The 26,412-nt window shown below is 43.1% G+C and overlaps 1 protein-coding gene across 1 annotated transcript in view; it reads right to left on the reverse strand.

Annotated features, from left to right (window-relative positions):
* Nucleotides 1–26,412, reverse strand: part of CPEB3 (cytoplasmic polyadenylation element binding protein 3) — a 141,202-nt gene that overhangs the window by 21,135 nt on the left and 93,655 nt on the right. Inside the window, exons 7-8 of the mRNA XM_014531561.1 lie at nt 12,731–12,845; nt 3,185–3,366 (exon numbers count right to left, since the gene is read on the reverse strand). Of these exons, the coding sequence (XP_014387047.1) occupies nt 3,185–3,366; nt 12,731–12,845 (297 nt within the window). The remainder of the gene's footprint in view (nt 1–3,184; nt 3,367–12,730; nt 12,846–26,412) is intronic.

Here is a 26,412-nt window from a genome sequence, read left to right on the forward strand (position 1 = left end):
CCGAGTGCACAAATTTTTGTGCACCGGGCCTCTAGTAATAATAATAAATGCATAACCATACAAACTCTCCAAAAATATGTCTTTTTGAAAAAACTCGGTTGATACAAAAGAGGTAAAGGGAAAATACCAGTCAAATTCTTCTTCATGTCCCTCCCCCAGTTTACCCAGGAAGGTGCAAGCTGAGAGCACCCACCTCGCACCGTCCCAGGGCTCTCAGGGTCCCGGGCACGTTGCTCTGTGGGCTGCCACTCCAACTCTCCATGAGAGGCAAACAGTGAGGGGTGAGGGCTGCTAGCAGGAAGCAAGTGGCCCTTATCATTCCATCTGCAGCTAAAAAAAAATTCACTGATGCCACTGACTCTGCATTTATAATGATGCAGACAGCAAAGGAGGCCCCTCTGACCAGAAAGGTAATAAAAGTTGATGTTATTTAAAAGAGCCACAGTCCTGGTTAAAAAGGCAACTCTAGGATGACATCCGAAGGAAGGAGAAAACAGACTGCAGCCTCTTTGAATTTGCAACAGCATGGAAAAGGGATTGTGGGCACAGGTGAACATCTGCCCCGCCTTTGAGGACAGCAAGTTCCAAAACCTTAGCGATGAGACCATTGCCAAAAACCTGGCGGGTTATGCAGGAAAGAAGGAATTCTCTGCAGACAATCCCGAAGAGAGCCCCCGAGAAAGGAAAAGGTCACCACCTGAGAAATACTAATGTGCTTGTACAGGGTGGACAACGTGGGGTTTACAGTTGTGAGTACAGCAAACAGAGTCTATTCTTGTATTATTGTTTATTAATTATTGTGCTATTTATTTGCATGACAACTGTAAACCTATTTTGCCCCACCCTGTGTATAATGGGAGCTCTCTGCCAAGCTCAAATGCAAACTTTAGGAGAAAGATAAATAACAATGAAACTAGGAATGAACTTGAGCCTGGCTGGCATGGCTCAGTGATTGAGTGTCGATCTATGAACCAGGAGGTCACGGTTCGATTCCCAGTCAGGGCACATGCCCGGGTTGCAGGCTTGATCCCCGATCATGCAGAAGGCAGCCAATTAATGATTCTCTCTCATCGTTGATATTTCTATCTCTCTCTCCCTCTCTCTTCCTCTCTGAAATCAATAATTGAAATCAGTAAAATATATATATATATATTTAAAAAACAAAACAAAAAACTAGGAGAGAACTTGAAAAAGTATCTATGAAGGGTACAGTTAGCAGAAGCTCAAAATGCCAGAGACAATAAAATAAGGCAGTGTTGGCTGTGTTCAAAGCCAAAAGAAATCAACAAGAGGACAGCATGACAGACTGGGGGGAGGAAGCGTAAGGTTCACAGAACAGTGAAGCAGGAGCCCAACTCGAGGTAGAAGCAGTGTTTCTCTCTCAAAGCAAAGAAAGCGGCCTCCACAGTGCTCAGGGCTGAGTAGGAGCATGAAGGGGAGGGGGGGGACTCCCACTTTCAAGGATTTCCAAGTCTCCACTTGGATGACTCACCCCAGGCACTGAAGGAAGGAACGGACAGGCCCCCTTTTGACTCCATGAGGATGCAGATGGCATTCCGTGCCCACAACAACAATTTCCTCTACACCCGGATAGTGTGTGACAGGTATGTACTGCTTTCTTGTTTAGTACCTTTGCTGGGACCCTCAACAATCTTGGGAGATACAAAAGGCTGCTACCACTGCCCTCGTCACACACTGACGCTCAGGGCCTAAGTGACCTGCCAAAGTCACACAGCCCCCGGGACAACACAGCTCTGGACCCAGCAATGTGACTCTGGCCTAGTGTTCTCGTCACCAACCCGTGGACCTTTCCACTGAAGCTTCAGCAGAGCAACCAACAGCATTCAAGCCATGGGATATTAATGACATCAGTATCACGTGCAAGATGAATATATAAACCAGCAAGTGCCGGTCAAACATCTACCTAACTGCCCGACAGCTCTGGCTGTTCAATCCTCAGATCCCAGTGAGACCTCAGACCCGCCCAGGAGGGCGCTACAGAGGACCGGAGGCTCCCTGGCATTGAGGAACTTGCCTGGGGTCACCAGCGGCTGGTGCAGCAAAGTGTTCAAAGTATTGGACTCTGTGGGATCAGGGTGCTTCAAAAATCTGAAACAGAGTTATTTTATTCATCTTAATTAAAAAACATACCACCACTACTTACTTTTAAGGAGCTCAGTGATGTAGCAAATTGATTTTTTTTTAAAGCACTGGCTTTTACAAGACTGAAAATATAATCTTGCTGAATATTTAAAAATCCCTCACCAATTGAAATGTTCACCCTCTAAGAAACCTAAGTCTGCTACACAAAATTAGCCAAAATTGAGGACAGGTGAAATTTCATAACAGAACATGTTGACTACTTTATTTGCCTGCTCAGTGTGTCCCCCAAGAACATTCTTTGTAGGGAGCATTAACAAGCACCGTACAATTGCATAGGAACGTGCTCAAGACTTGATGCTCTTCTCCTACCTGCTCTTTTACTGTGTTAACACAGGTCCCAGAGTAACACCTACCACCTTCCATTCCCCCAAGCTTCCAAAGAATGACAGAGCTGGGATTTAAGGGAGTTAAAGCTATACCTGTCCACAAACAACTGAGCATACCAGCTCCTCAAATCTGCCTCGGGTCCCCTCTTTAGATCAGAAGGAGAAAATCCGAATGCCTCTGGTGGCCAGGCAGGTAATGCCAAGGAGCAGGGCAGGTAATGCGTGTGTGTCTATGGCATGAGCAGAACTCAGGTAGGTGCAGGGGGCACTGGAGGGGACAGCAGCTACTTGGTTGAAGAGAAATGGCAAGATCAACATTTTATGTATCAGCATTAAATGTTAGTCCAAGTTTGCTTGTTGTAAGAGCACCACCTGGGTCAAACAGGTCACCAGCTCTCACCCTTCGTGAATGCATTGTTGGCATCATCTTTTGCACAGTACTGGCTTGGTAGCTAAATTCTGCAGGGTTATTTTCATAAGTGTGACATCGCCCTGGAGAGAGCGAGGCCGAGGTCTCATTAACACCTTCAATACCAAGGGTGCCTCTCTTTCAGGCAGCCTAGATGGGCTTGTGGACTGACCCCAGGCAAGGGAGAGCTGCTCGCTTAGCAGCAAAAGGTGCTTTTCCTCCCAGGTGCCGAGAGAGCAAACTTCATTTCTTTCCTGTGGCAAGTACGCCCTGAGCAGTTGCTTACCCGTTTGTCAATGTCATTGTGTTGGAGCTGCACAAAGCGAGCGCTGATGGCTGCGATGTAGCTCTGCTGATTGGAGAACGCCACGCGGCCAGCACCTTTGGGGTACTTCAGCTCTGGGTCCGTATCAATGCCAGCATAGCAGACACCACCATACAAACGGTCCATGATCATTGCCAGTTCAACTGCAAGAAAATGAACACAATTCTGTATAAATGTTTAGAAGGAACTCCTGACGAGGAGCAGGAAGAACTATTTAAGAATCGTGCAGTGTAACTAAGAAAAGGAAAACCCATGTGAAGTATTGTGAAGAGTCTCCACATCAGTCTTACAACCTCAAGTAGGGGAGATCCTCATAGGCTATTTGAAAGTAAAAAAAATAAAAGAATTTACACACACGCACACACGCACACACACACACACACACACACACACACACACATGAATTTACATAATCAGAACTTCAGCAACAGGATTAAAGGAATGATCTATCAGTAATCCTCTTGTTCTAACTGCTTAGTCTACTGGAGTGAGCCCTAGGTAGGCAAAGCATCTCACGATGCCCTAACAAGTTATTAAGAGACAGCCCTACTTACTGACCTCTGAGACTGAAAGCCATTACTAAAGTTACACTGCTACGGTTAAGATTAAACTGTAGAAAGAATGAAGTCATAATTTTAGCTAGAGGCAATATGTTTACAGCCTTAAAGTAAATCTCTACACTTGAAAAAAATGACTTTTAGAGTATATTTTATCCCAACGGAGAAACCTCCAGACTAGCCTCTCACAGGAAATTCTTAGTAATACTAACAGCAGCAATGAACATTTATTGAGCACTTACAATGTGCCAGGAAACACTAAGCTGCTACTAAGGCAGTAAAAACATACCCATCCTGCACCTGCTAAAAATCCAGAGGTTTAGTCTGCAGTCCTTGTCACATTTCTCCTATAGATATCTTTGTATTTGTATATTTAAGATATATATACAGAAAACATTTGGAAAGTGATCCATTCCAAAGGTGTGATATTCTAAAATTATCTCACCAAAAAGGTACCATGGAGAGAAATGTAGCAGTTACTTACCTGGATTCAAATTGCCTGAAGGTAATTGTTTACTTGATACTGGACAGCACTTCCTCCAGGTATGACCATTCCTTTCAGGCAACTCACATAGTTTAAGTCCAAAATACTTAGCCCTAACCCTGGGGAATGACTCACGAACCCACTTCCTACAAACACCGACATATGGTGTTTGGAAAGGAAAAGACAGTGAGGAAAGATGATGACCTGGCCACCGCCAGTGGGCAAAGTCCATCTCAGAGCAGAGCCCCACTGGAATCGGGATCTTGGGGGAAGAAAAGCAGCACAGCCTGGTGGGGCAGAGGAAGAAATCTGCAGCAGATACAAGGGCCAAAAGGTACAAGAACCCCACCAGGATTTTACAAGCAGAAGGAAGGCCAAGTACTACCGGATTCCTGTACTATGAAGCTGCTGAGGCAGGTAAGAAAAGCTATGTCGCCATGACAGAAAGGCTGTCTTTTTTCTTTCTCTTTTAAAATATTTTTATTGATTTCAGAGAGGAAGGGAGAGGAAGAGAGACATAGAAACATCAATGATGAGAGACAATCATTGATTGGCTGCCTCTGCATGCCCCACACTGGGGATCGAGCCTGCAACCTGGGAATATGGCCTAACCGGGAATCGAACCATGACCTCCTGGTCCATAGGTTGACGCTCAACCACTGAGACACACCAAATGGGCCTGTTTTTTTTCTTAACTTCGAAATTTCTTCCCATTCTAGAGTGCCTAATATTGGTGATTTTTCTAAGTGCCCATTTTTAATAGGAAGAGTGACCTACAACCAACAGGTAATTTTCAGAAGGTGAGGAAAGAAGCTAGCAATCACTAAGTCCAAGAATATGTGCTTAGTGCAGAAAGCCATCCCAATGATCCCATTATGATCAGAATGACTGAGTCACACCAGCCAAGGGAACACTGCTGATTAGCACTTAAGTAGACCTTGACTACAGTCTTGAGGCAGGACCCAGGAATCACACTCAAACAATGCCATCATGATGGTGCACACACTCTGAATGTCAGAGTTCAGTGAGTCCTTACACTTCACCCCAACAACCTCTGATGGCTTGAGGGCCTCCTTACCTAACTAATGTTATTCCAGTTACAGACACGAAGAAACTGAAGGCAGAATTCATTCATTGTAGTCATTCATGAATTTCCCTAAAGGTCAAATGGACTTAATAAAAATAAGTAACCTCAAGGCCTGGAAATTAAGCACAAATTTTCCAAAGACCTGGCTTCCTCTGGAATGGAATAAGATAGTAAACACCCCCTCAGGCTGGTGGATGACCAGGAGAAGAATGCTGGCAAGGACCGAATGGCACTTGTCTTCCACCTTCGGAAGCACTCGAGAAAGTGTCTGATTTAGAAAGAAGGTACACTGGCTGCATGCCTGCAGCTCCAGCTGACGCGGGAGTTACTTAGCCACAGCTGCTTCTATAGCATAGTGGTCTCCAAAGGAATCTGGGGGGCTCCCGGATGCCAGAGAAGGCTCCTTCCACGAGCAGACACTTTCCACTGCCTCGCAGATGTAGCTGCTGGAAAATCATCTTCACGTGCCAAAGATTAGGTCATGACTTATGTTGCTGGCAGTTAGGTACTTTTGATAAGAAACAGAAACCCTCACTCACTATGCTTTTATGAAAATTATGAATAAATCATTTCCACGTATAAGCTGATTATACACAGTCATTTTCTTGGCCACCAAAAAGTCTGCAGACGTTTGAGCCAGTGAAGCCTCACTTAAGGGAAGAGCAATTCGTTGAGAAGCTAGAAGCAACCAATGTCACTAAAGAAAGAACTTTTGGGGGAAAGAATATGAAGATTTTCCATCTCTCTTTCTACCCGAATCTCTCTTTTAATGACAAAACATCTAACACGGTGAACACTCCTGAAGAAAGGTAAATGATGGTTAAAGAACTATTGTTTGTGTTTGGTGCTTTACTCAATTAGCAAGTCTTCACTAATAGCACACTTCCTGTGGGCTAAGCTCAAACACCACAGAGATATGGCATTTAAGTAACTCTGCTAGTGCTTAAAGTGACATTACTGAGAAAAGTAACCACTTGGTAAATACAGCTTTAGGGGGAGAATGTCATTGAATTTACCCACTAAGTAGATGACTAACAGGAACGCAGAGCAAGCCTTCCTCAAGGCCTATTAAGTTTTCAACCAGAAATAATTTTTTTATAAAGAAAGTACCAGTTCACCTACAGATGTCAGAATGTACAACTACTTTTAGAGCCTGGGTTTTACAGGCTTCTTTACAGTGAGTATCATCAGTCCACGTAGGGAAGTCCCATATAAATTCCCTTCCTCTGATGGGGGCAAGCTGAACCAGGAAGAGGGATCCAGTACTTGGGGGGAGGAGAGAAAAGTAGAAGAAAGGCAGAAAGGATGTGGCAGAAGTCAACTAAAACCTGCATGGGTCTATCGATGTCTTGTGATCTCAACCCTGCTCATGAAATGCGAGCCTTTGATGGAAGGTGTAACTTACTTGGAGAGTGTGGGCAAACCACCTACTAAGCCTGTGACAGTGACTCCTCATTCTCAACCATCCTCTGTGGAGGCCAAGGACAGTGTGGCTCCCAGAACCACATTCTTTACATTTAACCTGAGGAAGGTGAGGCAATACAGGTAAAGGCTGGGATTCAGACAGATGGAGGTGACAGCAGGCATAGACAGAGTCCATGAAGAAGCCAGGAATCTCCAAACTACTTTTTATGTTTTCTTTCCTATCCAGACAGTGTTCACAGGGTCTGCCTGGTCAGCACAGGGGTAGGAAATTAGCAGGTCTGGTAGCTCTATCCAAGGGCATTCTGCACTTTGGATAAGCTCTGTGTTCCTAAGACACTCAAGTCACGTCATAAATACCTGTTTCATTATAACAGCATCACCACTATGGGTCTAGCTCACACACTGGCTCTTGTGATGACCTTCACTGTGCCATCACCAGAGAGGGAAACGAGAATACTGCAGCTGTATGTAGCATAGAGCATCCTTCTGAAGTCGTTCAGTGGTGACTATGCCTCTGAAGATCAATCTGAACCCCAATTACGGTTCCTTGGATTTGCTCCTGATTCTTCACAGCGTTCTGAAAGGGGTTTTAATTCACCAGAGAGGAAATCATGATGACTCCCTCATCCGACCACAGGGTCCTGTTCCTATCATTTAGTTGGATCTGAAAGCCAGCCATCAGGCAATGTTTAAGTCTCAGGTACTATGAGAACCAAATGTGGAGGAGCAGGAATGAGGCTTCCCAAGGGGGAATATCAACATATTCATCTTTCCAGATTTTAAACTGTGAATCTAGAAGCCACATTTCTTCTCTCTGGACATATGAACAAAGCAGGCGGGAAAGAGGCAGAAGGCACTTCAGGGGGAGGAGGAGGTCTGGACTTCGGAATGAAAGGAAGATCCAACTTGAAGGTGGACTTTCTAGGTTTACAATTGCCAAGTTGGTTCACAAGGCAGTTCACGCACCTTAAATGGGGAGATGTGCTTACAAGCTTTCACTCCGCATCAGATGTTGGGAAATTAAAAATATTTTCAAGTAAATGATATGAACAACCAACAAAGCCAGAGAGATAGAGTGTTTAACTTGATTAAATTGAGCTGGTACCAAGGTAACTGTTACTATTGTTACAGAGACAACATCTCAGACCTCAGCTTGATAAAGAAGCTCACTTCTGTGCAAAGAGCCCCAAACTTGTTGTCTGGAGATCTGAGTTTGAGTCTTGGCTTTTTCGCTTATAGTGGCCTTGGCCGATCACTCCCTCTGAACCCTGCTTCCTTATCTCTACAATGAATTCTATCACTTCCAACGTCACAGGGTTATCACGAGGATTAAACATCCATGAGCGCTCTGAACACACCGCTGAGCACGGAGTGGGGCTTGAATGTTCAGTTTGGTCCAGGGGTGGTTTTGGCCTCGACTCATAAATCTTTGCTTGGCTTGGTTTCTGCTCCATAAGCACCAGTTCTTCCCAGTCTTACTTTGGCTTTATGCTAACGTTCCTCAACCTGCCCATGATATGGCAAAGTTTGACATTGGCTGTGGGGGAGAGAGAACACAAACGCATACTAACATTAGAAAATCCTTAACCCTCAGGGCAATGCAGTCCATCAAGTCTGTATGCCAAATCTGGAGTTTATCTGGGACAACTCGTACTGAACCTGGGACTCAGTAAAAGAAAAAGCTCCTACTACTGAGAAACATGACATAAGATGGTTTCTGCTTACTGCCACCACTTCGTAGAACAACAACAAAAGCTACCGTTACTCCTATTTCCTGAGTCACAAATCAGAATGTGACTCCTGATACATGTGAACTATCAGAGTGCCTGCACAGAATGTCTGAAATAAGTGCTCTTGGAAAAAATTCAGGCTGTATGTCCTCTAGATGTATGTATGCCACATATCACTGAATATCTACCTCAGTTTTTTTTCTTTCCTCTGCAGAAAATTCATGCTCACAACAGTCAGAGGGGGGAAAAGGCAGAGAAGGAAATTTTAGGATTCATCACAGAATATTAGACAGGAGAGAATGATCAAAGCCATAGTTAGGAAAGGCCTAAGGATGAGCAAATGGTAGGTCGGCTCCAAGGACTCAGATGGAATCTCTGAAGATCGAGCTGTTAGCAGGACCTGGACTGGTGAACTGTCATGAGGAAGTCATGAAGGCGAAGAACAGCTCACATGCCTCTCATCAGAGGACACGGAGGGCTTTTCAAGCCTGATCGAAGTTGGAAGGGGCTGGGTCCCAAAGCTTGATCACCGAGGCGATACTCAAATTAGACATCTAAGCCAAGAAGGTGGAGTCAGAGAATATTCATTTTATAAAGTGGGGGAGCGTACAGGGGCCAGATGCCTCATTCCCTACTCTTTCCCGGTAGCCTCATAATCCCCAAGCCTGGCACTTATTTCCTCTCAGAGCAAAGAGATACATTCTAGAGAGGCCCTAAGGCCCTAGGGATATGCAAAACAGGGCCATTTCTGTACTGAGGGAGACTCAGGAAGACCCGCTGCTTACATTACGGGAACGAAGAGTGAAAATACGCTGTGTACTTCCAGGTGGAGAACCAGACAGACTACCTACCCCTTTCCCTGTGCTCACTCTGAAGAAGAATCTGCATTTTAGCCACATGGTGGCATGGTGAGTCTGCCTATCGCCTTCCCTGGCCTGGGGGTGAGAAGAGGTGGGGAGTGGAAGGGGAACAGGAGCTGAGAAACACCAGGAGACTTCAGGCAAGCTGTCCTTGGCTTGCCGCAGACTGAGGGAGGGAGAGGAGACAGTAGGAACGTGTATTATTTGACCCAAAGAAACCAATTGGCAATCTAGCTTTGGGTAAACTCATCTAGATTTTTCCACTGATATTTTCCCATTTTCATTTATCTGGGCCTGTGATTTTTTTTTTACTCCCCCTCTCTCCCCAACCTGAATTTATAAAAAGGAAGGCTTGTTAAATGACCAGAAAGAGCAAGCTAAACTCAGGCTAATACTGCTTAAAACAGGTTACCTTGTTTCTTTAGAAGCGTTTGTGTGTTTCTGTCCGGTGGGGTAAGGACTATATTTATAGTAATTTATTAGTGACAATGATCTTGTCTTAGGGGATATATCAAAGATAAATAGCCTCACAAGATCCAAAGTAATAATTCTTGAGTGATAACATTTTAGTCTCCGTGTTATAGGACCATTTTTGGCCCAGGATGAGGTGAAAATCAATCTGGACACCTAAAATTTCACCTGCTGAGTACTGTCACCCATCTCTGGTCCAGGATCACCCTGCATATAGTACCTGAAACAGGTATGAGACTGTTCAAAATTCCATAACCACAATGCCCTCTGGAAATAATAAAAAATGGCCCGAAGTATTGAAAAACCAAATTTGAGAAACATTATGTTAAAGAGCATAATTTAGCATCCACTTCATTGAGTTACTTAGCATTCTATGAACGCATTTCTCGCCTTCTGTCCTGAAATCGGCGGCTCTGCAGATGATGACCTGTCTAACGGGACAGCGAGACGTTCATTCGGTTTGGCATGGCCTGCACTTGCTCAGTGTCGCTAACAGTGGATGCTCAATAAATGTTATTGTTCAAGTGAACTGCACTTGAACAAGAACACTGTCCAGTTGAAGATGGTCTAGTGAAGTCAAATGAATTCCTTCAAACACAGCCTTCTATTCCAGGCACACACCAGCCCATGAAGCTCAGTGTGTTCCAAGGAAGCCCGATTCTCTGCACATGGGCAAAAGCTGCAGACGTTAGCACTTTTCGTTCAGATTGCATGGCATCCAATCTGGAAGTCTTGGATAGATAGGAACATTCTAAGATGCCAACAAAGATGACTTAGCCATCTAGAAACCATAACTTAGTCAGCTACAGTTATGGGAGGTGCTGGCATGGACGGACACTTCCATCAGACAAAGTGACTGTGGGTTACTAGCCACATAATTGCAAAAATAAAACTGAAAGACAAAAATTTTAGCTTAGCTTAAAAAAAATAACTTAAGAGACTTACAAAGGGGATAGCATCTAGGTGGGGAACACAAAATCCCACTTCTGATGAGAAAATTAAATATAATTCTTGCCTAATTCTAGAACTTGCAACATCTTGCAGACACGGGATATTAAAGAAAGAATATAATCTAGCACCTTGGAGTTCCTGCCCTGTGGTGTCAGTGTGATCTTAGAAAAGTGTGAAAATAGATTTATAAAGGGAAAATCATATAGAAGCCCTTACCTATCCCTTCAAATCATTAAAATAGAGAGAGTAAAGGGTGAATAATAAAAAAGGAAATTTAATTTATAAGCTATTGTGTCAGTGACTTAAAAATAAACATTAGAGGCTAAAGCCGGTTCTGTTATTTTTATAACTGTGGAGCTTTTTCTTTCAGAATTTTTTTTTCAGATTCCCATCTAGGAAAAAAAGAGAGGGGCTAGAATATTAAAACAAATTTGTGCTCGCAGTTAGGTGCAAAAAAGAACAGCTAGAATACTAGCAATGAATGTCCATTTACACTGTTAAAAGACAGCAAAAGGGATTTTTCTCTCACTCCACTCCTAAATCTAACACTAGTTGGAAAAAGTCAGGAATATTCCACAAGGCCCCCACCTACACGTCCTTTTCTAAAGCAGACGCAGCTCAGACACGAAGGGCTGCATCTACCCGCACCTAGTGCTGCTCGGTGGAGTGGCCCCCCCTGGACTTCCTTCTCTGACAGCAGATCATGGAAGGGGTGGGGCAGCTCTGCTGCTTTGCTTTCGTTCTTTCACATAGTTTCCAGGAAAATGAAAGTAAGACCCAAAGGTATTTGACTTTCTGAAATACCACAAAATTGCAAACTCCACAGTCACATGAAGATGTTTTACAATCCTTCAAAATGGAATAATGCATATATTTTTATGCAGGCCCAAAGTTATCACTTAGAACTAGATTGAAATTGAGATTTAAATAAATATATTTAAAATGTTGAGGGATGTTCGGAATTAAGAACTCATCAAAGTCATAGAGCCAGATAGCTGTAGGCACATTTTACATTTCATAATTGTTCTCACAACTTGGTTTTAGTGATCTCTGCTTTCTCTTTTATGTTTTAGGTAGGATCAAGTCTACCGGCTTACAAATCACACAGAGATAATGTGCTTTCACAGCTACGGTGGCAACAGTAACCTATCTTGTCATCTTCCTTTAAAAACACAAACTCAATTATTTTAAACACTTTAAAAACTTAGTTCCTGCAAGTAATTTTGTTATATTCCATTGGCAATAGCACTGATCCACAAATGATGAGACTTGTGTTTGGATTTATATATTGATGTCATCAGCTCAGCATCCCTTCCACTGCCCCAGTCAATTATGACGGCCCAATCCCAGCAGGAACAATGATTCCCTCATCGGGAAATAACAAAAAAATAAAATAAAAATAAAATAGGGAAGCTTTATAAAAAGTCATCATAAAGATGCCTGCATACATAATTCATTTTTCAAGCTGTATAAGGAAAAAAATAGGAACCTGTTTCACTTGGAAAGAGTTCAGTCTGACACCCAGTGGCACAATTTCCAGCCGTGGTTTGACTGTCACTGAGGGCACACGGCTGCTGGGGACATATGGGTAACTTCTCTTTCTGTCATACATTACAATGCTAACTGGCATAAGAATGCACACTGCCACATGTATTGTTACTATTTTTAAACTATGTGGTTGAATAGGAAAGCACTAAATAGAATTCATCCTTTCAAAATAACATTTTAATGAAATTCACTCTTGCACCATCAGGAAATAGAACATTTTGGGAGGAAACATTCAATTTTGAAAGCATCAGCTCAGCGAAACTGACAGGAGAGCATTCTTTTTTTGGAGACTGTGTATAATTGACCGGAAACCTAGAAAATATGGAAGGCTAAATGCATTGGGAATTTTGTTGTTGTTGGATTTTGTTGTTGTGGTGTTACTATTTCCACTCACCAGCTCGAAGGGGTCGTGGAACTCCCCCAACAAAGATAGTTTTTCTGGGGTCCAAAGGCTGAGAACCATCCATTACAAAGTCACTGTCACTTAGGTTCCATGGTCGAATTTGCACCTGAAAAAAAGTTGTTTACTTGGTCCTTACTTCATTTCCATCAACCCCAAATGAGAATAAGGTGACTAAAGACAAACCCACTGATTTGTGCATTTTACAACATACACAACCCAAACAAAAATCCAGTTATTATTTAATGTAATCTGCATTAAGTGCCTTTCGATAGAACTCTTGGGAAATCTACTTGTAGGTACTATACTCAACACTCGAGACATATACCATGAAACCTTCAAAAACCATCTGTGGCTTTAAAAAAAAGCAGTCTTTTAGAGAGAGATTCTGGGTTTTGGATCAGATCCATATTAGCAAAAGACAGTCTATTTATCACCTGTCATAGTACAGCACTTAGCTTTGTAAGAGCTCATCTGAAGGAAGGGAATGGAAACATTAGAAATATTTTTCTAAAACTTATCTGTATGTCTGGCTTTTAAATTCTCATCACCCCCTAAAATTAAAACATAGATCTTTCAGCAATATGATTTCACATGGATTAACACTCATCAAGTTAGCACCGAATTATCAGTAATATCAAATAGTGAAGTTACCTACTTTGGATTTATCTGACTTTTCTAAACAAGTCCGGGTAAATAAAGGCAAGCCTAGAAACTGAAGTAAATTCTCAAAGAGTAGAGAAAAAGGAATCTTCATGACATAGTTCTTTCTATTTGTTATGTCTCTTGACTGGGAAACCAACTTCCTGTCCATTGTTTGTACTGTTTTATCAAATGATAAAAAATAAGGTATTTCATCAGAATCTGAACCTTAAAATATATTCCTTTCCATCCATAACTGAATTATCAAAGAAAAGCTTAAAAAAAAACAAACCCTCCCATACTGAAAGGTGAGTTTCAGCACTGCCTGAAAAAGGACCAGTCACGTGTGTTCCAGGAGGTGGCTAGGTGTAGAAGCAGAGAAAACGGTGTGTCCTTAAGGAACATGCCTCTCCTTCCCTCTCACGGATTAGGACAGGAAACAAAACAGCTGAATTTTCATTTCCTTAGCATCAACAGAATTCTTCATTTCCCGCCGATGCTAGACTGTCAACAGTTAATGCAAGGAAAGGCATAAGAAAATGTCTTATGTGGCTTGGCTTATATCTAGTAGTGCTCCCATTTGAAAGGTAGTAAAATCTGCCAATTACACTTTCAAAACACTTTGAATGTCAACTCTAAAACTGGCACTGCTCAGAAACAGTCTACACATTCCTTATTATTGCTACAAAATTCACCCCCACCTAACTTTTTGCCTTTTATGACCCTGCTCCCTTCACTAGTTAGCCAGGAGCCATAAAGTCTCCATTTTTTTCCTGAAAACTTGGACCTGTTTGTAATTCTGTAAATAGGCCTTGCTCCACCTACATCACGTGGCGGGGGAGGGGGGGGGGAGTTAAAAAATAAATTTTAAAAAAAGCCCAAAAATGCCTTCATGAGCGCCCATTATTAATTTTCAATTAAAACCTCAATTTCCAGACACTGTAATAACAAGAATTCTAATATCACCACCAACAAAAAAAAGTAGGATGCATCCTTTTCTACACAGAGCCGTCTCTTCGTTTAGTCTTATCCCTAATAAAATAGTTAAGGCAGCTTCAGGACCTGTCATTCCAATCACTTTACAATAACTGAGTTTGATCCTCGATCGCTTTGCTTCACAAATGAAAACAATTCCAGTGCAGTACCCATACTGTTCTGGCTTCATTGAATCTGATTACAGAAAACGCAGTCTTCTGTACCAGCTCTAGGTTACTGCTGCTCCAAAGAACTGTGCAGGCCTCACACCTTCTTGCTGAGAGCTTGGTGCCTGCCCGCCTCCTCCCACCCTCACCTCATTATATCACACACGACCCATTCCACTACCCTATTCTTGGCATTATAGCTTAGGTAAAAATACAGGAAGAGGTCTCAGGAGACAGGAATAATTAACCCTATTCATAAAACCCACATCCCCCAGCTGACACTAGAAAGCAGCTTCTCGGAGCTCACACTGCTGCAAAGTCAGAGCGATGTCCGCATAGGCCAGCTTCAGCTCTCTGCACGCCAAGCAAAAGGGAAACGTGTGGTCCTGTTTGCACCCAGACGTTCCATTCGCACTTTGGTATCTCTGAACTGCAAGTCCACTCTCACACAAGGCAATACATTCCCCATCACCAGGGCTTAGTCTCGGGGCCTGATAGCCATGTTTTTTTCCTTTTGGACTTACTCTTTGAATATGTTTTCTGGTCCTTTAATATATTTTCCACCCCCATGTTTCTCTACTTTTTAAATACCATACTTTATAAGCTGACTCAAATATTTTGTAGAAAGGGGTAAAACATAAATGAGAGAACAGCTTTTTCATAACCTTCGTTTCCTTAATAATTAGTTTTGAGAATGGATAAAATTAGAATTCTGTCCTAATTCAATATACATTTAACACCGCAACGTAAGTTTTACATAATCAGGGGTGTGTGTGTGTGTGTGTGTGTGTGGTCAAATAGGCTATTGCAGGCTATACTCTGGGCAGGAAAAGCCTCAACATTCAGAGGACAAACATACGGATGTCACTAGAAATGGTGGTTTCTCATAAATGAGCTGACACTGATTCTAAAACCAATTCTCCTTCCTGGAGAAACTTGCTTATAAAGGGGACTCTGGGAAGATGCACCACCCACCAGCTCTTCAGCGTGCCATGCCCTTACAGCAGGGGTTACACAAAACCAATGTCTGCAGGGCCTCGCAGGTAGCATAACTGTGTCAAGCCACCAGGCAATGTAGGAAGTCAGTGACACACTGGATAAATCACTCCCTTTAAAAAATTTCTTTTCATTTTTTAAAAAATCACTCCTTTTAAAGAAAGCAGGCACTTCTCAGCTCCAGCAAGTAGTTATAATTTGCAAATGTGCTGTCAGACTTCCCCATTTGTCAAGAGTAGCTAGATTTTTATGTGAAACTTCAAGATTTTAAAATGTTGGGAACTAATTCAAATGTTCAAATCACTGTGTAGGCTAAACCCAATGATCTGCAGGCCAGTCTATGCTGTGGCTGGAAAGGCTTAGTTACCACACAGCTCACAATGGAAAGCTGTGTTCCATAAGCACTTCGGAGAGACAATACAAAACGGCTTTCCTTTAGGTTTTTTTAAAGCATGTATAATAAACTTGAATAATAGATTGCTGTTCAAAGAATTGAGAGTTTTCTGACTAAACTACACAAAAGAGATGTTACCAAATCAGTTTGGCTATTTTTTCTAGAAAAATACCTAATAGAATAAAATACCTAACTATCGTTCTATATAGAAACTAAAGTTTCATCCTAGTTATGCAACTAAAAGTCATTATTCATAAGGGTAAGATTAGGCCACGTGCTAATCTTAGGCAGAGAAAAAAATTAAGAAATGCAATATGGGTCACTTATTTTGACAGGAAGCATAACATCATTTCCCCAAAAGAAAACTTTATTGAAGATTTCAAAAGTCTTTATGTTATAATTAAATACAAAATGCATTTTATTGTAACTTTAATAACAGGATATGAGTTTTAGAAAGACCAGTTTTTGTTTTTTATTTTATTATTATTTTTTAAACCTCACCTGAGGAAATTTTTTAAATTGATTTTTTAGAGAGAGACAGAAACATCAGTTGGTTGCCTCCTGTCAAACCCACAAGCTAGCTATGTGTCCTGACCAGGCATCGAACCCTAAACCTTTTGGTGTACAGGATGACGTTCTAGCCAACTGAGCCACCCGGCCAGGGCAGTAAGAATACTTTTTAATACAAACCTTAGGGCTACAAGTTTCTGAACATGACTAGGCCTCCCTATAGCTCTAGAATTCTCTCAGTTTAGACCACTATTTAGAATTTAGATATTCATCTACCAATAAATAATGTTCTCTTGAGCTCATTTTGAATGTCTTGCCCTATCTTTCATCCTTGTCTGGCCATCTCCTTAGACTAAAAACAGCAGTCACATGAACATCCTATGCTCAGTGCCTCCTTTTCATCTGCTCATCGCAAGGCCGCTTCAAAAAGCAACCAAACTGTTCAGAGTCCACAGTGCAATCCCGTGGCTGGCTCGGGGAAACTACCCAACCCCCAAACAGCCTCACTGCCCTGTGTTGTTTCCCATAAAGCACAGGGCTTAAGACCCCACCCCCAGTTTCCTCTGTCCTTTTTTCAATACCCTTCAAACTCCTGCTCAAGCTCTTCAGGAAAAAGTCTCCATTTTTCGCTGCCTAATCCTACAATCCTTTCAATCTACGTGAGTCAGAAAAACAATACTGCAGAACTATCAGGATTGCTCTCCCCAGCAAGCCTCAGCATCCCGGCTCTTCTGACAACCAGGATGAGTCAGCTAAACCCAGGTCCGCTGACATACAGCTGCAATGGCTCAGCTGTAGTGGTAATGAACTCAGACCCACTCCAGTTGTCAGCAATCCTATTTTAAGCACCAGAGGCCTCACAGGATGACTGGAGTGCCCCACAAATAAACTAGAGTGTGGTTTGTGAGGCATCTTTCTCCCTTCCACGGCATAAGGGGTTGTTTTATTAATACTGACCACCAAAACTAGCAGCCACACAGCAATAACTGTGGTTTGGACTCTTCAAAGTACATTTATATTTGATATCTCATTTCAACCTAATGTGTGCCACATGGCTCCCTAACAAAAAGGTCAGCCAGTTTCCAGGAGTTTAGATGGTGCCTATTATTCCCCAAGTGCTGCCCTCCAACCAATGGAGAAGAGAAGGAGAGGCCTTCCCTGTATCTCCTGGGGGATGCGGCCAGAAAGGAACCCGAGAGCTGATCAGAGTCACTGGCCTCGACAAGATTATGTACCTTGGGCAGCTCTGGGGCCTCCAGTCAGAACTCCATCGGGCTTTAAAGCATAAAGCCATGAGTCTTACACTCAGGCCATTCCTCCCTTTCCTTAGATAAAAGTACAGTCATGCGTTGCTCAATGACAGGGGCATGTTCTGAGCACTGTGTTGTGAGGCCATTTCGTCGTTGTGTGAACATCACAGAGTGCGCTTACACAAACCTCGATGGTACAGCCTCCTGCTCTAATTGTATGTGCTATACTTTTATATAGGGCTGGCAGCACAGTAGTTTGTTTACACCAGCATCCCCACAAAGAGGTTAGTAATGCATTGGGCTATGATGTTATGATGGATAAGGATTTTCAGCTCCATGATAATTTTATGGGATTGCTGTTGTATACGTGGTCTGTTGTTGACCAAAACGTCGTTAGGTGGTGCATGACTGCAGATCAAGGTCCCACAGAGCCTCGTCAGAGCCAGGTCTCTCCCTAGACAGGGAGCCAGGAGTAACCCTGGGAATTCTCTCATGCCATCCCAGAATGGTCCTGGTCCACCGTCAAGGTCAGAAACAGTCCAAGAACAAAAAGGGAAGCCCTGCCAGCTGCACCAAGCTGCACAGCCTACTGGATGCATGGAAACCACAGGCTTACAGCCCCTCTAGGACCTCCAGCCACTGTTGAACAATTCAGACATTACTCTGTACACCGTTTCATAAGGGCGCCCAATGCAAAAAGAGAGCACGCATAAACTGTGCCCCCAAAACGGCTATGCATATCCTTGCTTTATGCTTGACTTAATAAACCCATTCTTAATTAAATGCTATGATTAATGACTGTACCTCTAAGCGAAAGACTCAATGGAATGCCTTTCCTCTAAAGTCTAAAGGCTTTCCTGACTCCGGCGGGAACATCTGACCATGTTGCCCTTTGAGCCCGTCCCTGCCTTCCCTAGCCCAACTACTCCTACAAAACTTCTATCATTGCACCTGTGACTCCTTACTTCACTTACTATTCACCTGTCTATCTTCCTCCATTGGCCTCTAGGGTCCTCTAAGGCTGAGCCCATATCTCTGCATGCTTCCCAACTGCCCGGCACAATGACCAACTCTTAGTGAGTGCTCAGTGCTCCACAGTGAATGAACAAAGGCTTTCCTGAGGGACAGACATGGGTGTCCAGCAGCTGCCCTCCTATCTCCCAGATCACTCCCCTCACTACACTGAAAGCTACCTTCTGTGGGCATGGAAATACAGTATGTCTGGTCACCAGTAGATGTCCCAAGACTTGGGCCCAATCAGTGTAAATTCCTGATGCCACCAGGTACCTAGTGCTCATCATTACTGCTGGTGCTTCCACATCTCTTAGAAAGGGTAAGCATGACAGTCGAGTCCCTTTTGAAAGAAAGAAGAAACTAGGACTTTTGAGCACCTACACTGCACCATTGTGTCAGGCATTCTGCACACATGGTTACACTTAAACTCACTAAAACTATTATGCTGTCAAAATTATACCTACTTTAGAGATAAGGAAAGGAAGAATCAGAAGAGTAAAGTCAACTCAGGACTGGAACCCATGTTTATCTAACCCAAAGCCTATATACTATGCACTTTTTCCCTTGCAATGACGTCGTGTGCCTGCAAGGCTCCCTGTCCTCCAGGCTACTGGCCACCAGTCATACTTGCTCATGGTCTCCTGGACAAGTCACGGTGCACGTTTATTTGTGAGTGATTAACCTCTCTCTTCTTTCCAAACTTATTCTACCCATTTTCAATGCATTAAAGAACAGATGGACTCTTCTTACACCTAACAAACCTAGCCATTAGAAAAGTTCAAGAGGATGACTTCGCAATGAAACTGGCACAGTCTTCAGCTATTTTATCTTCCAGGTTCACAGACTCAAGCAATCATGCTCTGTAGCCACACGATTTTGTCCAGTGTGTATTTTCAGCTCCACGGTACGTGGACAAGGATGTTGTTACTGGCATGCTGGTCACTAAGACTCTTGAGAGGAATGTACACATAAAAGTTCAAGTGACCTAAGTTTTTCCTGGGAAGAAGCCTATTCTTTGCATGCGTTTCATGGAACAGTAATTCTATACAAATTTTCACAAGTATAATTCCCAACCAGGTATATAATATGCTGGGTTAAACAATATTACACAATTTACTTACTGCAAGACTTGTCAGAATTATATCAATTTTTCCCAAATGTTTTTGGCTATTGAACCTTTAATTAAAGAAAAAAATAGATATAAAAGGCACAAAGTCGATGCTCAATAAATGACACCCATTATTATTATGAGCAAACCTTTTGTTAGTGTTCCTCTCAAGAGACCAGTGTTGATGGGACAAGTGTTCTTCAGAATGCACTTTGGGAAACACTGAGTATGGTGCCTTAGGGCAGCAGTCGCCAACCGGTGGTCCACTGGTGGTCCGTGAGGTCTGAAAGGTTGGCGACCACTGCTTTAGGGGACGGACTGGCTGTTTTTTGTCCACTAGGTACTGCTTAGCACACTGGAACTGCAGCATCTTTTAGACCTCAATAACAGCTTCGAAAAAATAAATAATAACAGTTTCCAAAGACTCAAGCAAGCACTAAGGAACTCTGGACCCATATCAAAATCAGAGATTCAGGGGGGAAAATAGGATTTATTATGAAGAGGAAGTACTGCTCTCATTTTAGAGGAGGAATCCTCCTTTGGAGAAATTCCTATGATGGAAAGTGCCCAAACCACAAATTTAGACCAAGGATTCAAAAAACAAACAAACAAAGAAGATCAGAAATGCTAAAGATTTCCAAGGGGGGATATAACAAAACCAGATTTGATTGAGCCAAGATAAAAACACAGTTGTCATTTTAGAAGGTCGTAGACGGAGAATGAAAGAGTTTGAGTAAATATTCCACAAACGCAAGGGCTGAGGCCGTCAGTCAGGATGCCCTATAACTTAGCCCCTTTCTACTTTTCCCAATTTCATCTTCCTCTACTCCTGTCATACTTTTGTGCCCCATCTAACCAGCCTAAATGTTCGCCATTCATACCACACAATTTCTCATTTCTGTGTTCATACTGTTGGATTTCTCGAAAACGTCTGTTTACCCACCCCTCCACTCCTCTCCTGGCCAATCTCCAAACTCTCTTAATCCTTCAAGGCCTAGTTCAAATGACACTTCATTCAAGAAGCTTTCTTTTATCACTCCAGGCATATATAAACTCTCCAAAGTCCTTACTTTATATCTTATCCTCATTGTATTTATTTTCCTTAGTTTGACAAATATTTAAGAACCTTTTATGCACCAGGCTCCATATTAGTGTGTATTTAAATACTTGTTTTATCTACCCATGACACTATTACGTTTTTGACACAGGGTTTTATGCCTGATTCAGAATAAGTTCTGATTCATAATAACCAGTACGAAGGCCTTGCCCACAATCCACACTCAAAGGTGGTTTGAAGGAAGGCAGGCAAACCGTTGTAGAAAGATGGCTGCTCGTGGGCTGGCGACAGCTCGAGCAGCAGGTACAGTTTGCTGTAGATGGTGCAGTGACCAGAGAAGGCTTCAGGGAACAGAAGGCATTTGAGAGGGGTCTTCAAATAAAGACAAGAATTAGAAATTAGGATGGGAACAGAAATATCTTAGTTATTTGAATATGGGGTTTAGAAGGAAAGCAGAAAAAGGTAAGTTTAGAAAAAAATGTGAAGTCAGACTGGGAAGGTGTTAAATCCCAGGCAAAAGGATCTGGACTGCTTTTGTAACTAAAGAGGAGGGATGGAAAGTGCTAGCGATCTCATTCATATATGGATGGGGGCAAGAGAGACCAGAATGATAATCAGATTGAACAAAAGTTAAAATTAAAGAATTAAGCCAGCCTCTATTTCCAGCTTCCTTGCTCCTAACATTTTTTTTTTCAATTTTTGCTTTCAAGTTTTAAGTGGATGACCATGTTACCTGAGCAATAACCTAAAGAAATTACTTGATGTAAGCACACTGTCTGGTAAGACAGTTTTTAAATACTATATAGCAAATCAGTCAGTCATATTTCAGGATATTTACCATTGTGATTGTGCTTTAAACTTCAAGGAGAAGGAAGCAGGAAACTTCTCTGATATGCCTTTCAAGGTGTTTACTATCCCACATCCCTGGCCAAAGTGTGCTAGAAGGTAAGAAGCATAAATCTCTCCTTCCTCGCCTCCTTTTCAAGTTTCTCTTTTTCAGCCCCTATCTCTGTTAGACCCTCCCAGGCTTCCTGCTCTATCAGATTGCTGTCCTGAACTTTCAGGTTCAATCTATTCATACATTCAAAAAGTAGTGTCACCTTAACAAGAGGGACCACGGTCACAGTGTCTGCCCACTTCACCGCAGGCCTGGATGAGGGCAGAGCCGTCCTCAGGGATGTCTGGGACATCGAGCTATGGAACTGATCTTGCTGGAGGAGGAAAAATCATATATCTAGGAATTTTGTCATAGTTCCTGCTCTTGCCGATTTGACTACCATTTCTTTGGGCCCGAGGAGTCAAACAATCCGGCCACGAACGAAGTTTCTTCCGCCACCTTTCAGGATCAGTCCAGCTCACAGAGCAGTCTGAGTGGAGCCATTTAATGAAAGGTAATCGCAGACCAAAAACAGGAACACTACCTGAAATCCACTAATTAGGGATTCGTTTGAGTTAAAAACAAACATGATCTTAGAAGGTTCAAGTCAGAGGGAACCTCGCTATCAGGTTCTGTACTAGGAAAAGAATCTTGATTAACCTAATCCACACAAAGGGAACGGGGTCTGATGCAGGAGGATGCGGGGTGCGGGTGGGAGCTGGGGAGGGAGGTTAGGGGAAGGACAAAGGATAGAAAATCTGTGAGGTCATTTTGGAACATGGTATAGTTCCAAGGAGAAATCCAGGGAGGATTGGAGAGAACTAAACAGCAGAATGAGGGCACTGGGATACTGAAAGGTAGCCAAGCTAAGAAGCAGAAAAAGTAGAAAGAGCCATAGCTCAGAGAGTTTGGCAAATGAGCTCCAAATGCTGACTTTACTTTGAGCTACTGCCAAGGTCCTCATTTACTCCCAAAGGTTCGCCCCGGCTCTCACTTTCTGTGGGAGCATCCAAAGTGAGGTGGGAGGTGTCGAAACCTGGGAGGGAAGTGTGGCTAAACGAGGCCAGGAGGGAGAGAGGTAGAGCTGAGGCACAGGAAGAGAAGGGTTCAAAAATGGAGCCAAAAGAGTTGGAACCCAAAATGGGATCCAGCTCCTTCGAATTACAGGTGTTTGGGGATTTCTTTGTTTCCCAGCCTAAATTTTATTCAAATTGTTTATGCTGGAAACTCTGAGTGTGCTTGGGTCAAAGAAATATGTGATCGGCAGCCACCATTCAGAATTCACTGAGCTCCAATAAACTGCTTCACTTGAGCTCAGAAAGTGAAAACTGCAATAAGGCAAAAATTTGTAGAAAACACAAACAAGGAAAGTTAGTTTCTCCATAAACATTTCCAAGACAGATAATTACACTAATTATTTTCAGAAGTCCCTCAAGCCAAAGGTAACACGTATTTGGAGTGAAAACACTCAACAGTAATGGTGTTGCCTCCATACCACCTCCATCTGCAACCACCACTGCTCATTCCCCTCTCAAGAGATGCCCAGTCCTGGTGAGGCTTGCCCCACAAGGAATATTATCCTCCCAGAGAGCCAGTGACGAGCCATCCGAGGTATACAAGACCCATCAGCTCATCTCTCATTTCCTCCCCTCAATCCAACTGCTTCTTAGTCTACTATGGGCATAACTCTCTCAATGTGTACCTCTGCCTTTCTGCCTTTTTAAATAAAAATAAATATATTTCTAATCGCCTCCTAGAGTGTATGACCAATCAATCCCACCTTAGCCCTTTCTAGCTCACCCCACTCCCCTTCCACTGATGTGAAGTGGCAGATGATCTCTAGAGGTTGGCTGTTTACCTGCCAGACATCTGACCCTGACCAATTGGGTTCAGTCTTCCTAATCTCACACTATTCCACAGAGATTGAGAGAAGTTATTTCAGCTTTCTTGCTTTTCACTCAGATGAAACCCTGCACGCTCCCCTGGTAGTCAGTCCCCATGTCTCCCTCATAACGCCAGGCCTCTCCACACTGTTTAAATTAAGACCAAAGTTAACAAAGGTTCCCTACTCCTTTTCCCCACATACTGTTTCTTTATTCCTCTCCCCCTGCCTCATATGCTACCTTATCTAATACTGCTAATTGTTATTATAAAAAATGTTTAATGGCCCCAGAATTTGAAAATTACAGTAGCACTTCACATGTATTAAAATCCTGGCTTCTCCTTCTGCATCAATTATTCTATTATGCTCAACATCTCCATTCTTTACTAACCCTCCCTTCTGCTTTACATACTGCAGCCTCCCTCCTAGAGGTGGCCAAGTCCAGCATCATTCTTGTGCAACCAACTGTAGACCCTGTCCTAGATGTCACCACTCTTTTCAACAGATGCTCCCATGTAGATAAGCTCTATCCTCACTCTTCTGAATCCAAAAGCACTACGCTAGACTAACAGCACATCCAGTTACACAAGTACCTGACCTCGCCAGATGTTTTCACGATCATTTCCCTCTTATCTGAGCCTCTTGACATCCCAGAGAGGGACCATTATTCTTCCCATTGTACAAATGAGGAAACCAAGATTCAGCAAGAATTAGGTGTTTATTCACAGCCAAGAAGATATTTAAATGTTAGAGACAAGACTCTAACTTTTAAGTCCAACCCCAACTGTTTCCCCATGCACATTTCTGAGAGTGCATCTAGTTGCCAAGCGAGCCCCCCTTCTTCTGGTGTAAGTCTTATAGGGGATGCTGCAGGCCCCAAGGAAGATCCATGCCTTGGACCACATCACTATTTGTACTCTATTTCCCTCTCCTAGCACCAAGTCTCGACATACAAACTCACCCCCCCACCCCCACCTTCCCACAGATCCTTACTTCTTCCGTGTTAACTGAGTTCTTTTCTTCTGCTCAGAACATAGGTTTGCCCCTTCTCCACTCATACCCACTCTGCCAGGAGAAAGGAAGCAGCTTCCTCTCTCACCCAAGGACTTATACTCTTTGGTTCAGTAACCACACCCTGTACTAGTGTACATTTGTTTATGGTTTTGGGTCCATGTTCCCTGTCCTTCCCCTCCCCTGCCCTGTTCCAAGCTCTCCATTGTAGAGTGTACGCTCCTGGCCCAGAGGCTCGATTTAGCCAGCTGTGGGTACTCAGCACAATGCCTCCCATTCAAAGGCACATAAACACTGACAATTATGATCTTTAAAAAAAAATTACCCCTGTCCTTGATCTGAAATAATAATACAAACCAGCTGCCAAAACCATTAAGAGCATTATTTACTTCAATTAAGAGATTCTGAATAGGAATTAGCTTAAAAGAGCTGTAAAGTGAAAGACAAGGGCACATGTGTTTGCATGCGGTCCCAAAGGTATAAAACGAAGTACTGAGTAATTTGTTATTAGCGTCCCATCAATGACAGTCCAGCTCCACTGCACAGCAAGGTCACCCCGGGTAAGAGGATCCCAGTTACCAGCATTCCCATTACAATGGCACATGTGCTCTAGAAAAGCAACAGCTGGCTGCCTGTTACGTACCGGTTTATCCTTGATGGTGGGGCTGGACACGCACAGGTACAGTTTCCCGTCTTCCTCCAGGCAGGCATCGATCAGAGCTTGCACTGAGCTCTCCTCCTGGAACAGCAGAAAGGCATAGCCTTGGGGAGAACAAAAACAAAGGGTGGGGGGAGGAATCAGTACACTGAACTCAGAACACCACTTACAACGCTATCTATTGCTTTACTTTGGCCAATTCTTACTAAAAGCTAAGAACTTGAAGTGGGACACAGGGAAGTCATAGTTACTGAGACCCTCGCTTGACAGGCATTGTATTAGGTGCTCTATACACACCACCTTGCCTTAAGGTTGATACGTGCAGCAGCATGGCCACACCTTGAAAACATCACACTGAGGGGAAAAAGCCAGGCACACGATACCACATATTGTATGATTCCATGTGCATGGAATGTCCATAAGAGGCAAATCTATAGAGACAAAAAATAGATTAGTGGTGGCCTAGGGCTGCGGGGCTGGAGGGAATCGGTACAGGGTTTCTTTTTGGGATGATGAAAGCTTTAAAAAATTAATTGTAGTGATGGCATCTGTGAACATACTGAAAACCACTGACCTATACATTTTAAACGGAGGCACTATAGGGTGTGTGAATTATATCTCAACAAAACTTGTCCAAAAACCAAAACCACACAACAGGCCAGTGTGTTACTTCTGATGACGCTCTGTTTCGCCAAGGATACTCTCCTGTCTCATGACGGAGCACATGATCTATAAACAGGACACTAACGGCAGGGTTTCCCTGGACACAGCCAGCTTAGTTCAGTTCAGTTCAGCAAGATGGACTGAGCAACTTGACAAGTGGGACACAACCTATAAATTATGATAAAACTGAGATAGCTGAGCGTAGGTCTCTGCTGTCAAGAGACTTCTTCAGTAGAAGAAACAGACATGTAGACAGTGAACTACTAGCAACAAAGCTGAGGGAGATGAGTGGAGACAGAAGATGCCCTGGGACCTCAGAGGAGTAAGGGTTCTGACTTGGGAGAATCAGCAGAGACTTCAAAGAGGACAACAGATGTTCAAGGGGCCAACTCTGACACTTGCTGCCACACTGGCACTCACAAATGACAGCTGAGCAAGGGCCCATCATGAGCTAGTCTAAGCCTGAGCATTC

Source organism: Myotis brandtii, unplaced genomic scaffold (genome assembly GCF_000412655.1).
Source record: "Myotis brandtii unplaced genomic scaffold, ASM41265v1 scaffold810, whole genome shotgun sequence".
NCBI classification, from domain to species: Eukaryota; Metazoa; Chordata; class Mammalia; order Chiroptera; family Vespertilionidae; genus Myotis; species Myotis brandtii.